General features: G+C 44.8%; 1 protein-coding gene across 6 annotated transcripts in view; it reads right to left on the bottom strand.

Annotated features, from left to right (window-relative positions):
• Window positions 1–14,011, bottom strand: part of LOC144504456 (TNF receptor-associated factor 5-like) — a 52,647-nt gene that overhangs the window by 18,501 nt on the left and 20,135 nt on the right. For 3 of the 6 annotated variants that reach the window (XM_078229738.1, XM_078229740.1, XM_078229742.1), the window contains exons 2-4: window positions 10,639–10,892; window positions 8,694–8,751; window positions 6,818–6,919 (exon numbers count right to left, since the gene is read on the bottom strand). In XM_078229738.1, coding sequence (XP_078085864.1) covers window positions 6,818–6,919; window positions 8,694–8,751; window positions 10,639–10,868 — 390 coding nt within the window. In that variant the 5' untranslated portion in view covers window positions 10,869–10,892. Of the gene's footprint in view, window positions 1–6,817; window positions 6,920–8,693; window positions 8,752–10,638; window positions 10,893–11,282; window positions 11,373–14,011 lie in introns of those variants that run through there. The other 3 variants (XM_078229739.1, XM_078229743.1, XM_078229744.1) reach the window with 2 other exon arrangements.

Genomic DNA, 14,011 nt, shown 5'->3' with positions numbered 1-14,011 from the left:
GAAAGGATAATATTAAACTAGAAAGAGTGCAGAAAAGATTTACTAGGATGCCACCGGGATTGATGGTTTGAGTTACAAGGAGAGTCTGGATCGACTGGAACTTATTTCCCTGGAGGGCGTGAGGGTTAGGGGTGATCTTATAGAGGTCACCTAGATATGGTAGATAGACAACACCTTTTCCCAAAGCCAGGGGAGTCTAAAACTAAAGGGCATAGGTTTAAGGTGAGGGGGGGAAAGATACAAAAGGGTCCAAAGGGGCAATGTTTTCACACAGAGAGTGGGGAGTGTCTGGAACGAGCTGCCAGAGACAGTAGTAGAGGCGGGTACAACTTTGTATTTTAAAAAGCATTTAGACAGTTACATGGGTAAGATGGGTATAGAGGGATATGTGCCAAATGCGGGCAATGTCAGCTTAGTGGTAAAAACTGGGTGGCATGGACAAGTTGGGCCGAAGGGCCTGTTTCCATGCTGTAAACCTCTATGGCTCTAAGAGACTGAGTTGTGTGTGAAATCAACTGGATATTTGGATGTTCCCCATTGTGTATTCTGTTCCTACAATAGACACAACCAGTGCATTTTAGCAGCTATCTAAATGTTACGCTGCCCATTCACAACTCTGCGAGGTCATGGGTGTGGAGGAAGACACCATCAAACACAAGCATTTAGGGTTGCTAATTGGCATTCTTCTGCAATGAATTTCATATCAATGGGGAAAATCTGACAGGGCAGCTGGTAGAAAGTTCTTGGGCAGAAAAAACCACCGTTTGTAATTTTTCTAAGATGTTAATTTCTTCACATTAGCAGCAGTTACTTTGAATCTGGGGCAAAGGGAAAGAACAAAATGAGATAATTGCTTCCAGATACTTTTGCTTCATCTGATAATGGTTCGCACTAATGGATCGTGAACTATATTTTTGACATTTCTATGTTGAGGATCACAGCATAACACCAGTGCTAAATGATTTAGTACAAAGGTGAGATCGGAGCAGAATTTCAGCCAGCGAGCAGAAATGTTAGCAATTTTCAGACACAAGTGAGAGTGCAGCATTAAAATCGTTTGGGCATTTGAACATTAAACACCGAATAGATTTATGACAAAAATAATACCACATGGAATGAAGGGGAATGCAGCTAGAATTGATAGAGCCATGGTTGAACAAAGAACAATACAGCACAGGAACAGGCCCTTCGGCCCTCCAAGCCCGCGCCGCTCCCCGGTCCAGGATTGAATCCTGAATCCAGGATCCCCGCCCAATTTTCCAGCCCATCTACATACCAATATCCTATCCACCGAGCTGTCCCTCACAGCTACGATGCTTTGTTCATTACAACCTATTAACTCACCCCCACCCCCCCCATTCCAGACCATGTGATCTCCAGGGAGAGGCGAAAACCCAGAGTGAAAAACCCCAGGGCCAATATGGGGAAAAAAATTCTGGGAAATTCCTCTCCGACCCCCTGAGGCGATCGAAACGAGTCCAGGAGATCACAATGGCCCTGATCGGAAAATGCTTCCCAACCCTAGTCATTTCCACTTCCACGAACACCATATGAATTCCCTGCCCCCGAGACAGGTTCCCAACTATCCGCAGTCTCGCTCTGTACTGGCACCAGCAAGATGATCATAGAATGAAGCCTTGAAACGAGAAACAAGGAACAATTAGCCCGCGCCGCTCCCTGGTCCAAACTAGACCACTCTTTTGTATCCCTTCATTCCCACTCCGTTCATATAGCTGTCTAGATAAGTCTTAAACGTTCCCAGTGTGTCCGCCTCCACCACCTTGCCCGGCAACACATTCCAGGCCCCCACGACCCTCTGTGTGAAATATATCCTTCTGATATCTGTGTTAAACCTCCCCCCCTTTACCTTGAACCTATGACCCCTCGTGAACGTCACCACCGACCCGGGGAAAAGCTTCCCACCGTTCACCCTATCTATGCCTTTCATAATTTTATACACCTCTATTAAGTCTCCCCTCATCCTCCGTCTTTCCAAGGAGAACAACCCCAGTTTCCCCAATCTCTCCTCATAACCAAGCCCCTCCATACCAGGCAACATCCTGGTAAACCTCCTCTGTACTCTCTCCAAAGCCTCCACGTCCTTCTGGTAGTGTGGCGACCAGAACTGGACGCAGTATTCCAAATGCGGCCGAACCAACATTCTATACATCTGCAACATCAGACCCCAACTCTTATACTCTATGCCCCGTCCTATAAAGGCAAGCATGCCATATGCCTTCTTCACCACCTTCTCCACCTGTGACGTCACCTTCAAAGATCTGTGGACTTGCACACCCAGGTCCCTCTGCGTCTCTACACCCTTTATGGTTCTTCCATTTATCGTGTAGCTCCTCCCTACATTATTCCCACCAAAATGCATCACTTCGCATTTATCAGGATTGAACTTCATCTGCCATTTCCTTGCCCAAATTTCCAGCCTATCTATATCCTTCTGTAGCCTCTGACAATGTTCCTCACTATCTGCAAGTCCTGCCAGTTTTGCGTCGTCCGCAAACTTACTGATCACCCCAGTTACTCCTTCTTCCAGATCATTTATATAAATCACAAACAGCAGAGGTCCCAATACAGAGCCCTGCGGTACACCACTAGTCACAGGCCTCCAGCCGGAAAAAGACCCTTCCACTACCACCCTCTGTCTTCTATGACCAAGCCAGTTCTCCACCCATCTAGCCACCTCCCCCTTTATCCCATGGGATCCAACCTTTTTCACTAGCCTACCATGAGGGACTTTGTCAAACGCTTTACTAAAGTCCATATAGACAACATCCACGGCCCTTCCTTCGTCAACCATTTTGGTCACTTCTTCAAAAAACACCACCAGGTTAGTGAGGCATGACCTCCCTCTCACAAAACCATGTTGACTATCGTTAATGAGTTTATTCCTTTCTAAATGCGCATACATCCTATCTCTAAGAATCTTCTCCAACAACTTCCCCACCACGGACGTCAAGCATGGTTGGAGGAGAGAAAGCACAAAATGAGCAAAAGAAAGTTTCTTGGTCTTGACTGAAGTGATGTGCAGTGTTTCACAAGGGCCTGTGGGGGACTGGCATTTATTTTTTAATGTACACATAAACATTCCTGGAAACAAAGTCAAAATGTGATCATGGCACCAAACGGAGGTTGCATGGTGAATTATGGTGAGAACTATATAAAACTAACAGAAAGATGCATATACACAGGCAAGATAAACAAATGGGCAGTAGATACAGTTCAATGTAGGAAATTGTGAAGTTACACATTCTGGAAGCAAGAACATGGAATACACCTTAAAAGTAAGATCTTAAGTGGGTTAGGGGAGCAGAGGAAGTGTGGTGCAGTCACACAGATTACTAAAAGTAGCAGCACAAGTAGATATGCTTTACAAAAGGAAACAGAAAAGAAATGGTGCATAAAAAACCAATGATAAGCTTTGTGAGATTATAGTTAGACCACAGTTAGAGTATTATTTACGGTTTTAGGCATTCATTACAGAAATAGTTTAAGAGCAATGGAAAAGATACAGCTTAGATTTCCTTGGATGGTATCAGCCACTACAATTGTGAAAAGAAAAACTTAAGCACGTTTAAACAAAAATAAGTAAGTTAGCAGTCAGAAAATAGCAACATGCAAGATTACAAAGAGTTTAAGATCAGATAAATATAGAGGAACTGTTACCAGTGCTTAGCAGGATGTTAAGAAGTGAGAAAGATGTAAATGTAATACCATAAAGAATTAAAGGACAGGTTAAACAAAAATCTTTGTACAGTGGGTGGTTAGAACGTGTGGATGGTTTGATCAAAGGTCACAGTCCCCAACAAAGAGTTCAGGAGTCACAAGTCGTTTACTGAGTAGTGAAAATTCTTAAAAAACACACCTGAGTGGTATTATTGGCAGATTATTAATCCAGAAACTCAGTTTATGTTCTGGGGACCCGGGTTCGAATCCTGCCATGGCAGATGCCGGAATTTGAATTCAATTTAAAATATCTGGAATTAAGAATCTACTGATGACCATGAAACGGTTGCCGATTGTCGGAAAAACCCATCTGGCTCACTAATGTACTTTAGGGAAGGAAATCTGCTGTCCTTACCCGATCTGGCCTACACGTGACTCCAGATATATATGGTTGACTCTCGACTGCCCTCAGGTAACTAGGGATGGGCAATGAATGCTGGCCAGCCAGCACGAATGAATACAGAAAAAAAAATTAGGAGATTGCCCCTACTCTATGTGGCCTCTACTCATTCTCCTATTCATGCTGTATTCCAAGGGGAATACCTGTTATTGCACGCATGTCTTGTTTGCTCAAAAGCCTTTGCGATAGGACATTCAGTCCTCGTCACACCTCTCCCTGTAAACTTTAGTAACTTTTTTAAAACTCTAGAAAGCACCAACAACTTATACCATTGTAGGAACAGCCTGGAGTGCTGGGCTCCAAGATGGCAACACCGGTGTTAAATCACCATTACATATTGATTGGCATCACAAATATGGTGACACAGTGATCAGCACTGCTGCCTCACAGCGCCAGGGACTCGGGTTCGATTCCCGGCTTGGGTCACTGCCTGTGTGGAGTTAGCACGTTCTCTCTGTGTCTACGTGGGTTTCCTCCCGGTGCTCCGGTTTCCTCCCACAGTCTGAAAGACGTGCTGGTTAGGTGCATTGACCCGAACAGGCACCGGACTGTGGCGGCCAGGGGAATTTCACAGTAAATTTTCACAGCAATGTTAATGTAAGCCTTATGTGTGACTAATAAATGAATAAACTTCAGTATAAAATAAAAATAGCATTCTGTGCTGTGGCATTCGCTGAAAATCACAAGAGCTCAATGGCTGTTATGTCCAGGTGTGGAGACACCGGGACATGATTTTGACCTTGCGATAGCTGTCAGCATAAACAGTGACCCGGGCCCAAAATCTTGCGAGAGTCAGAAAACCAGATTCTCGCCAGCAAGATCTTTGTTTCCAATTTTCCACATCCCTTGCCGGTGACCTAGCGAGGTCCCTGTCCTCATTTCAATAAATTGTAATCAAGTTAAATACAGTTAAAGGGCTTCACTGCAATATGTTCCTCCGCCCCCCCGCTAATTGAATATTAATTCTTCGCCGACGTGATGTAATGTCAAAGTTTACAACAGGTATTTAAAAACTTGAAGTAGTCGACGGGAACCCGCCAGGGGTGCCAAGGTCAGTATAGCCCCCAAGGAGAGAGGGACTTGCCCAAGCAGTGACCTGGTACTGCCCCCCTGGCAATGTCACCCTGTAAGAGTTTTAACAACACCAGGTTAAAGTCCAACAGGTTTATTTGGTAGCAAACACCATTAGCTTTCGGAGCGCTGCTCCTTCGTCAGATGGAGTGGAAATCTGCTCTCAAACAGGGCACAGAGACACAAAATCAAGTAACAGAATACTGATTAGAATGCGAATCCCTACAGCCAGCCAGATCTTAAAGATACAGACAATGTGGGTGGAGGGAGCATTAAGCACAGGTTAAACAGATGTGTATTGTCTCCAGACAGGACAGCCTGCGAGTCCAGGAGGCAAGCTGTGGGGGTTACTGATAATGTGACATAAATCCAACATCCCGGTTTAGGCCGTCCTCATGTGTGCGGAACTTGGCTATCAGTTTCTGCTCAGCGACTCTGCGCTGTCGTGTGTCATGAAGGCCGCCTTGGAGAACGCTTACCTGAAGATCAGAGGCTGAATGCCCGTGACTGCTGAAGTGCTCCCGATGTGGAGATGCCGGCGTTGGACTGGGGTAAGCACAGTAAGAAGTCTCACAACACCAGGTTAAAGTCCAACAGGTTTATTTGGTAGCAAATACCAATGTCACCCTGACTAGGGACTGTCAGGGATGGGCCCTCTTGGAGGCTGCATTGGGAGGGATTCCCTTATGTGTGTGTGTGGGGGACCTTGGGGGGGGGGGGGGGGGGGCAGTCTGGTGCCTGTGTGGGTGGGGAGGGTGGGGCTGTTTCCCCTGTGCATGTGTGATGTGTGGTGAATTTGCCCCGATTCTTTGCACGGGGGGGGGGGGGGGGGGGGGGGGAGAGCGCAAGAGGGAAAACCCCATGTCCTTGAAGGAATGGAGGAGAGTTTATTTCAAGCGCAGATCAGCGATGCCCTTTCAAGATGGTGTCCAGACCTCTGTGGAGCCAGTGTTGCCGGCTCTATCAGGCCCCGCCCTGCCAGAGTGACAGCAGAAACTCTGTGCACAGAGTTCCAGAAAATCTGGAGAGAAAACTCAGGTGTGCAGCTGGAGAGCTACACGCTGGTTTTCTCATTGAAACTGACACTCTGATAAAATATCGTAAGATTCCACCCACCATCTCAGCATTGATAACAGCCAAAAAGAAACTGACAACACAAAGGACCTGGCCACACAGGGACAAAGCTTAATGGTATGGAATTTGGAATTTGCTAAATAGTGGAACGCACAAACTTCAATGACACAATTATAAAGCTACAGCAGAGTGAAATATTCTGCTACATTACAGGAACACAATGAATGGACCTTGGAAGATTCCGGTACCAGTCATTAATTTCAGTTAGCTGTCAAGGATAAGACATTATTGTAAAATGCTTTCCTAAAAACAGTAAATACTGTATTTTCCTAGATGCAGTAAAAAAAAAGTAGAAACACAGACACATAACTAAATATTTGCCATAAGAAAGGTGGGTGTAATTATGTTGTTTGTACTGTGAAGTACCAATGAAACAAATAACAGGATCATACTTAATACGTCTGTTGATGTGAAATAATAGGCAAAGCTACAGCAGGTTATGAAAGATTGTACAAGCACTTCTACTGTACTTACCCCTAAACGTCCAAATGATTCTTTTATGTTACAATCCGGCGCATTTTTACAGTACACCATCAAATTCCAAACTTCCCTCTTGCAGCAATTATCTCTAAATATCTTTCAAAAAAGATGTATTAAGTATTATTTTGTCAAAATGCTTAACATTTTTCAAATAAACTCTATGACAAAAATCAATGTCTAGACATGTGCAGTCGCTGAGTTTGCAGCAAGACTGAAGGTGAGTTAGCACTGAATTCAGATGAAGTATTCCACCCAGAACAGTGACGTGGCTTTCTCTTCCACTGTTAACTGGCCAGCTGAGTATTTTCTGTCTTAATTTCAGTTTTCTATTATTAATGGCTTTACTTATTATGTTCATCTGTCCTTAAACTGCACTTCTGACTTTTAAAGCTACATATATAATTCTGATACAAATTTTAATCTTGGTGTGTGGAGCAGAGGCTGCGTTTCCTTATTCTAATTTGATCTGAATGAATGATAGGTAAATGTCCATCTTTTTGTTCCAGAAATGGATGGGAAGATTTTGAGGAAAATATTGAATGTGACAATCCTCCTGTTAAAAGGAACATACTGTAAAGTTCACTTACGCTGCTAAACGTTCATCTAGTCTACAAAGGTAAAACAATAAAGTAGTGATAGTCTGTAGCTCCAAGTTCAGGAACCAAGTTTAAATAAAGGGCAGTCAGCCAAACCCAAATAAATTTAAGCCTTCCCCTTTCATACATTGATAAAACTCAATTTCAAACATTCTTCAGAGGCTACAGTAAAACAATTATCAACAATTCTACATTGCTTTTTGTTCTCTCATCTAGTTTTCTTTTCCCTCCCTGTTCTCGGCTCTTTGCAAATGTTGTTGTAGCACAGATTCAATGCCAAATCCACAACGGCATAAATTTGGCATCAATGTCTGTACATCTAGACTGACCCTCCCTGGGATCTGTTTAAATAGGGTTGTTACAGGCATGCCATCATTCTTCTTGAAACCATTCTAATTACCAACATGATCAACCTTTTCCCAGCCTATCCTATTTCCATGCCTGGATGGAATCTTTCTTCATAATTTCCTACATGGTACGAAGCACTTCACTGGGCGTAAAGCATTTTAAGATATCAGGTGGCTGTGAAAGGCTCCATATAAATGTAATTGTTTCTTTCTGTACTGCTATGTGAAATTAATTGAGTTTCTGAACTAGTCGGGGGGCCAGCAGTCGGGTCGCAGTGGGGGCTGAGAGCCGGCGTTGCGGGGTTCGTGGGGCTGGCCAGCGATCGGGAGGCCGGCAGTGCGAGGCCACTGCGCATGTGCCGATCTTGGCATGTGCAGTGGCCTGCTCAGCGCGCTGATTTGAGCCTCTCCAGCGGGGATAGGCTCTGCCCCCAGAGGCTGGTGGCCTCTGCAGTGCACAGAGTGTGGGAGATTCTTCTCTGAACTCCAACTGAAAAAGCCAGCGTGAATTACTCCAGTTTTCATGCCAATTCGACACTTAGAATTTTTTGGGGAGAATTCCGGCCATTATGTTTGATGAAGCTTCTCTTTGAGACGCTTTCAGTACACCAGCATCATGAAGGAGCTACGCAACATGGTCTTCCCTCCTATCTTCCATAAGGAGAACTACCGCTCTCCAAGCAACTAAGATTAAGAACTGACTGCAAGGAACTCCAGAGGCAAAGCCTGTTCGTCCACTGCTTGGTATGATTTATTACTACAAGGAACACAGTGCAGCTTTGAATTGTAGAATCTGCAAAAATATGATTTCGTTAGCGGATCATTATGGAGAGAATGTATCACGGCTGTTTTTCATTAAGAGAAATTCCACAGTTCTTTCTGGTTAGCATTTTATCTTTCTACAAAATACATATAACTTCATCTTACCCAATTTGCAATAATCTTTTCGTGATCAATGGGACAAACAGCAACTGGTTTAATCTCTCTGGGAAACATTTTGAAAACAGAAGAAAATAATTAGATAAAAGAAGTAGACAGATTCAATTGTTCATAATACTGAAAAAAATATCGTTGCAAATCTTCATATCATACACGATTCTGCTGCATACTAATGGAATAGGATCATAGAATCACTACAGCGCAGAAAGAAGCCATTCAGCCCTTCAAGTCTGCACCAATAACAATCCTACCCAGGCCCTATCCCCGCAACCCCACATATTTACCCTGCTAATCCAGAGGGACCTACACATCCTAGGACACTAACTGGCAATTTAGCATGACCAATGCACCTAACCCACACATTTTTGGAGTGTGGGAGGAAACGGGAGCACCCAGAGGAAACCCACGCAGACACAGGGAGAACATGCAAACTCTGCACAGTGACCCAAACTGGGAATCAGACCCGGTCCCTGGCGCTGTGAGGCAGCAGTGCTAACCACTGTGCCACCATGCCACCCATAAAACAGGATTCACTCATGTAATGCTTTCTAGAAATAAAGTCACCATTTTTAAATAGAAGCATGAATCAAATATGATTAATACAACCTGTACTGAAAGTTGGCTTCATGTCAAATAATGATTTTTGATGCGTTGGCTGGAAACCGGAAGTGAGCTTTTAAAAACACAGGGGGGATTTTCAGTCGACATTCACTGTGGGTGAGAATGGTGAAACCAGTGGAAAACCCCATGAGACTGAGGGAATAGGAATCTCAGCAACGAGATCACATTCTGAGATTTTCCCTGCCCCTTTACAGTGATGCAATGAGGTTCCCTCCGAGAAAGAACAAAAACCTCAATGTATTTAAATAAATTTGAATGTTTTTAAAGGGCTTCCCCACCGTAGGTTGTCCCCCGGTAAGGAAACCACTCCCTCTCCGCCCCCGAAGCCACCAACATGACACCACGTTGGCAAGGTTTACAACAGCTTTGGCAAAACTTGAGGCTGTCGAAGGGAACTCACCGGGAGTGCAAAAGTATGTATAGCCCCTGAGAGGAGAGGGACGAGCTTGGCACTGCCCCCTGACAGCTTTGCAGTGCCAACCTGGCAATGCCAGGGGTTTTGTGCTAGGGGGCAGGCCCCGATGCTTGTGAGGAAGGGGGGTTGCTTCGGTGCTTGTGGGGCTGGGGGCCGGTAGGGGTTGGGGTGGGGGGGGGGGGGCTTTGTCCATGGGAGGGTGGTGACGGGAGTCCCCACCACTCACTAAGTACTCACTAAAACCGCAAGGAAATCCTTTTCAAACCAAGAAAATTCCTGTTATATTTGGACAGGGGAGAGGGAAACATCTCCTTGGCTGATTGTAACAAGCCATTCCTGCTGTGTTTCCGTATATTAAATACTGTATCAAAGATCAGGGCTCCTGGATGGGCCACTATTCTATGTACAGTAATGTAATGGTGGCGGCTTGATTTCAGCATGATCAATATGTCTCTAACAGGGAGCACACAAAGGATTGTGCTTGAGTCAATTACTTACTTCCAGCATGTGTTGGGGAAGAGAAAAGTCATTAAATAGACACTCATGAATTGCAAAGAAACAGGGTAAGAGTAACATCCCTTTTTCTCCCAAACGAACTACAATACAGACACTGCACTGATTCCAAGTCAACTATGTGACAGGCAGTTCCGTTTAACAGATGGTTACAATTCATAGAATCAAACAGTGCAGAAGGAGACCATTCGGCCGATTGAGTCTGTACTGATCACAATTCCACCCAGGCCCTATTCCCATAACCCCATGCATTTACCCTAGCCAGTCCCCCTCTTTACTGAAATAAATATATACGAGAAACTAGCAACAAACAAAGTTAATTGCACATTCCAATGAGCAATTTAAAACTGAACAACTCTGAAAGCAAACAAAGTTAACACTTACATTAATTCTGCAATGCAATTTTCACAAAATCGATGTCCACATCCAGTTTGGTAAGGATTGCAAAGGACGAATGAACAAGTGGCACACTTGTACCTATCTTCCAATGGTTCAACAAACTGAAGATTTAATCCAGTCTGATAAGGGTCAAACCCCAGGGAGAGTGATGTGCTGGAACTATCTTGACGAATGAACACACTTGATCTGACACCGCAGCTTTCTTCGGAGGCCATCAGAGTTATATTACTCAACAACACCTAATGATTGTTCAAAAGACTATTATTAGTTGAAATTAAACACAATCTGTATTTGATTCACCAACTACTGAACTATGTAATTAAATGTTTTTTGATGAGAACATGTGAAATGCGTTTTCATTCTCATGAATTAAGAGGATCCATTATGGGAGAGAATTGTCGTTGTTTCTCTTCCCATATCTAGTAGGGCACAAGGCAGGCTTTTACCTGTTCCCACAATGCATTTTTTTCCCTGGAAGAAGTCTGTCGCCTGGGGCTTATATTGTGAGGGGTGCCACTCCATGTCAAGCGTGGCTCAACAGAAATCCCTCCCACTCTTACCACCAGCCATTGGCCTGTTGGAAGGATTTTGCGGGTTGATATTCTTGTTTGGCCATGTTATGAACTCACCTTCCTTGGCCGTCAAGTCTCAGAGTGGGACTCAAACCCGGAGTTTCTGGCTCAGAGGCAGGAACACTCCCCACTGCACCACAAGACCTCCTGGGAGAGAATAAATATGGCATTTAACAATTTCAATTGAGGAGCCTCTAGATATACTTCCATATTTGTACGAGAATTTGTGTTCTTTAATTTCAGATTTACTATTTACAGACCACAGGGTGAATCTTCAGAAAGGGCTGAATGGTCTGACTTATGACTTGAGCAATATGTTGGCCAGAATCCTCCCAATAGCTCAGTGAATTTCTCCAGTGATTAACTAAGACAGTCGTTTTCAAACTGGGGTCCGCAGAGACTTTCCAGAGGTTTTGCAATACAGGGTCAGCCTGATCGGTGGGCAAAATGAGCAAGAGTAAGCGACGGCCAGAGGCATTCTCCATGCTCTGCTCCCCACCAGGCTCCTGCTCTCTCATACACCTACACTCTGTGTTACTACTTTCTCCATTCTCCTGCTCTCTCTTTGCTCCTGTTGCCTCTGTGCTACTGTGCTCTTCCAGGCTCCTGCTTTCTCTGTACTCTGCTCTCCCCATACACCTGACCTTTCCAAGCATTGTTTTTGTAGTACTCCTGCTCTCCCCCTGTTCCCCTAGGGTTTTCCTCCTGTTTTGCTCTTTCCAGACCCCTGCTCTATCTGTTCTCTGGTCAAGGATATAAAGACTGTACAATGAGAGCAGATACATCCATCTTGCTGTTATCTGAAAGTAAATAAAACACTCCTTACATTTCATTTTAAATAGGAGTTGCACGATGACAGATCCATTTGAAAAGGGGTCCTCCTATCCAAATATATTTGAGGAGCATAGAAGGTACTCAGATAGAATCCTACAGTGTAGAAGGAGGTCATTCGGCCCATCGATCCTGCACTGACCACAATCCCACGCAGGCCCTATCGCCATAACCCCATGCATTTACCCTAGTTAGTCCCCCTGACACAAAGGGGCAATTTAGCATGGCCAATCCACCTAACTCGCACATCTTTAGACTGTGGGGGGAAACTGGAGCACCCGGAGGAAACCCACGCAGACACGGGGAGAACGTGCAAATTCCACACAGACAGTGTCCCAAGCTGGGAATCGAACCCGTGTCCCTGGCACTGTGAGGCAGCAGTGCTAACCACTGTCCTACCGTGCCACCCGATCAGACAGATCCTTGACTGAAGCCACAGCATGTACAGTTTCACTTATTTCAATCAGGCAGCAAGTTGGGCCATTGCACCCCACTGTGTCTTGCACCTTGTCTTGTTCCAATGAGCTGTCTCCCCAGTGGCTCCAGCTTGATAGCTGAGAGGGTAACAGGAAGTCAACAGCTTCAGGAAGGGAGGAACCAAACCACTTTTTATTTAATGGCAAAGGTATACCATAGAATGGATTGAGCTTTTTATCTTCTTGATCTTTCTGTAGATATCGCAGCAGCATCTTCAATATGAAACAACAAATGGTGTAAGAAACTATAACAGAATAGGGGAGGCTGGTGAAAAGTCATTTTTAATTGATGTCTTCATGTCACTAGCTAAATATAATTTTCAATTCCATATTTTCCAGTGCTTCCATATTACATTTTTGTATCCGTAGTGCAACAAATGTTATGGCACTTCCCTATTTATACTACATAAAAGGGTCAAAAAGAATGCCACAAATTATCATTCAAGCATAAGAACATAAGAAATATGAGCAGGACTAGGCCATTCAGCCCCCCCTGCTGATCTGATTGTGGCTTTCCTGCCTGCCCTCCCATAACCCTGGACCCCCTTATCAATCAAGTATCTGCCTAACTCAGCTTTGCAAATATTCAATGGCCCAACTTTCACTTCTCACTGCGGAAGAGAATTCCAAACACAAAGGCCTGGATATTCGCCATGACGGAGAGTGGAAGAAGCCCAAACCCAGAGGTCCCTCCCCAAACACAACACCTACCATTTTCACAAGCAAGGAAACAAGCCCAAGTTGAGATTTGTGCATGTATATTTCACAGAGGCATCTGTCCATAGCAATCAGCAGCTGCCTTCACCTATGTGGCTTTGTTGTGAGCATTGTTTCAGACTTGATATGTGCAGATCAAACCTGATAGGAACACGTCGGGAGTTTGTGGATTTGATTGGACAGCCAGGATAGCACTTTGGAGAGGTAAGCCCTGGGGGCACCTTTGGGGAGTTCAGGTGCCCGTTGGGAGAAGCAAGGTGCCCTATGGGATTGATAAAAGTAGGCACGAATTTGCATAAAAAGTGCACAATCCCATTGGAATTGTGAACTTTAGTGAAAATGTCAAAAATCAACTGTCACGATGAACTGTCAAAGGGAACTCTCAAGCTGTCATGGAATTTAAAACTCCTGCTCCTTAACTCATTGAAAAGCCAGAGAACAGTCGCAGTCCAGACCAGTCCAGACCACTGGCGGGAAGAGAGGTATGTGATTTGAATCTTTTTAAATGTAGTTTAAACATGTTTTGCATGTGATTATCGGGCCCGGCAAGTTCCGTGCCAGGCCTGAAGGAACCTCCCATCCCGCCAGGAGTATTTCATTCTGGCGGGGTTTAGAGTAGCTCCCCACGTTCGGGGAACTAGCGGGAGACCCCGCCGGAATGAAGGTGGGGCAATCAGGCCCTCCAGGGGGTTGGGTGGCGGGGGGGGTTGGTGTCCCCTGGGCATGAGCACCCTGGCAGTGCCAGCCTGTGCCCCTTGGCAC

This window comes from Mustelus asterias, chromosome 15 (genome assembly GCF_964213995.1).
Source record: "Mustelus asterias chromosome 15, sMusAst1.hap1.1, whole genome shotgun sequence".
In the NCBI taxonomy this organism is placed as follows: domain Eukaryota; kingdom Metazoa; phylum Chordata; class Chondrichthyes; order Carcharhiniformes; family Triakidae; genus Mustelus; species Mustelus asterias.
The sequence above is the reverse complement of the archived record's forward strand: the minus strand, read 5'-3'. Positions and strand labels throughout refer to the sequence as shown.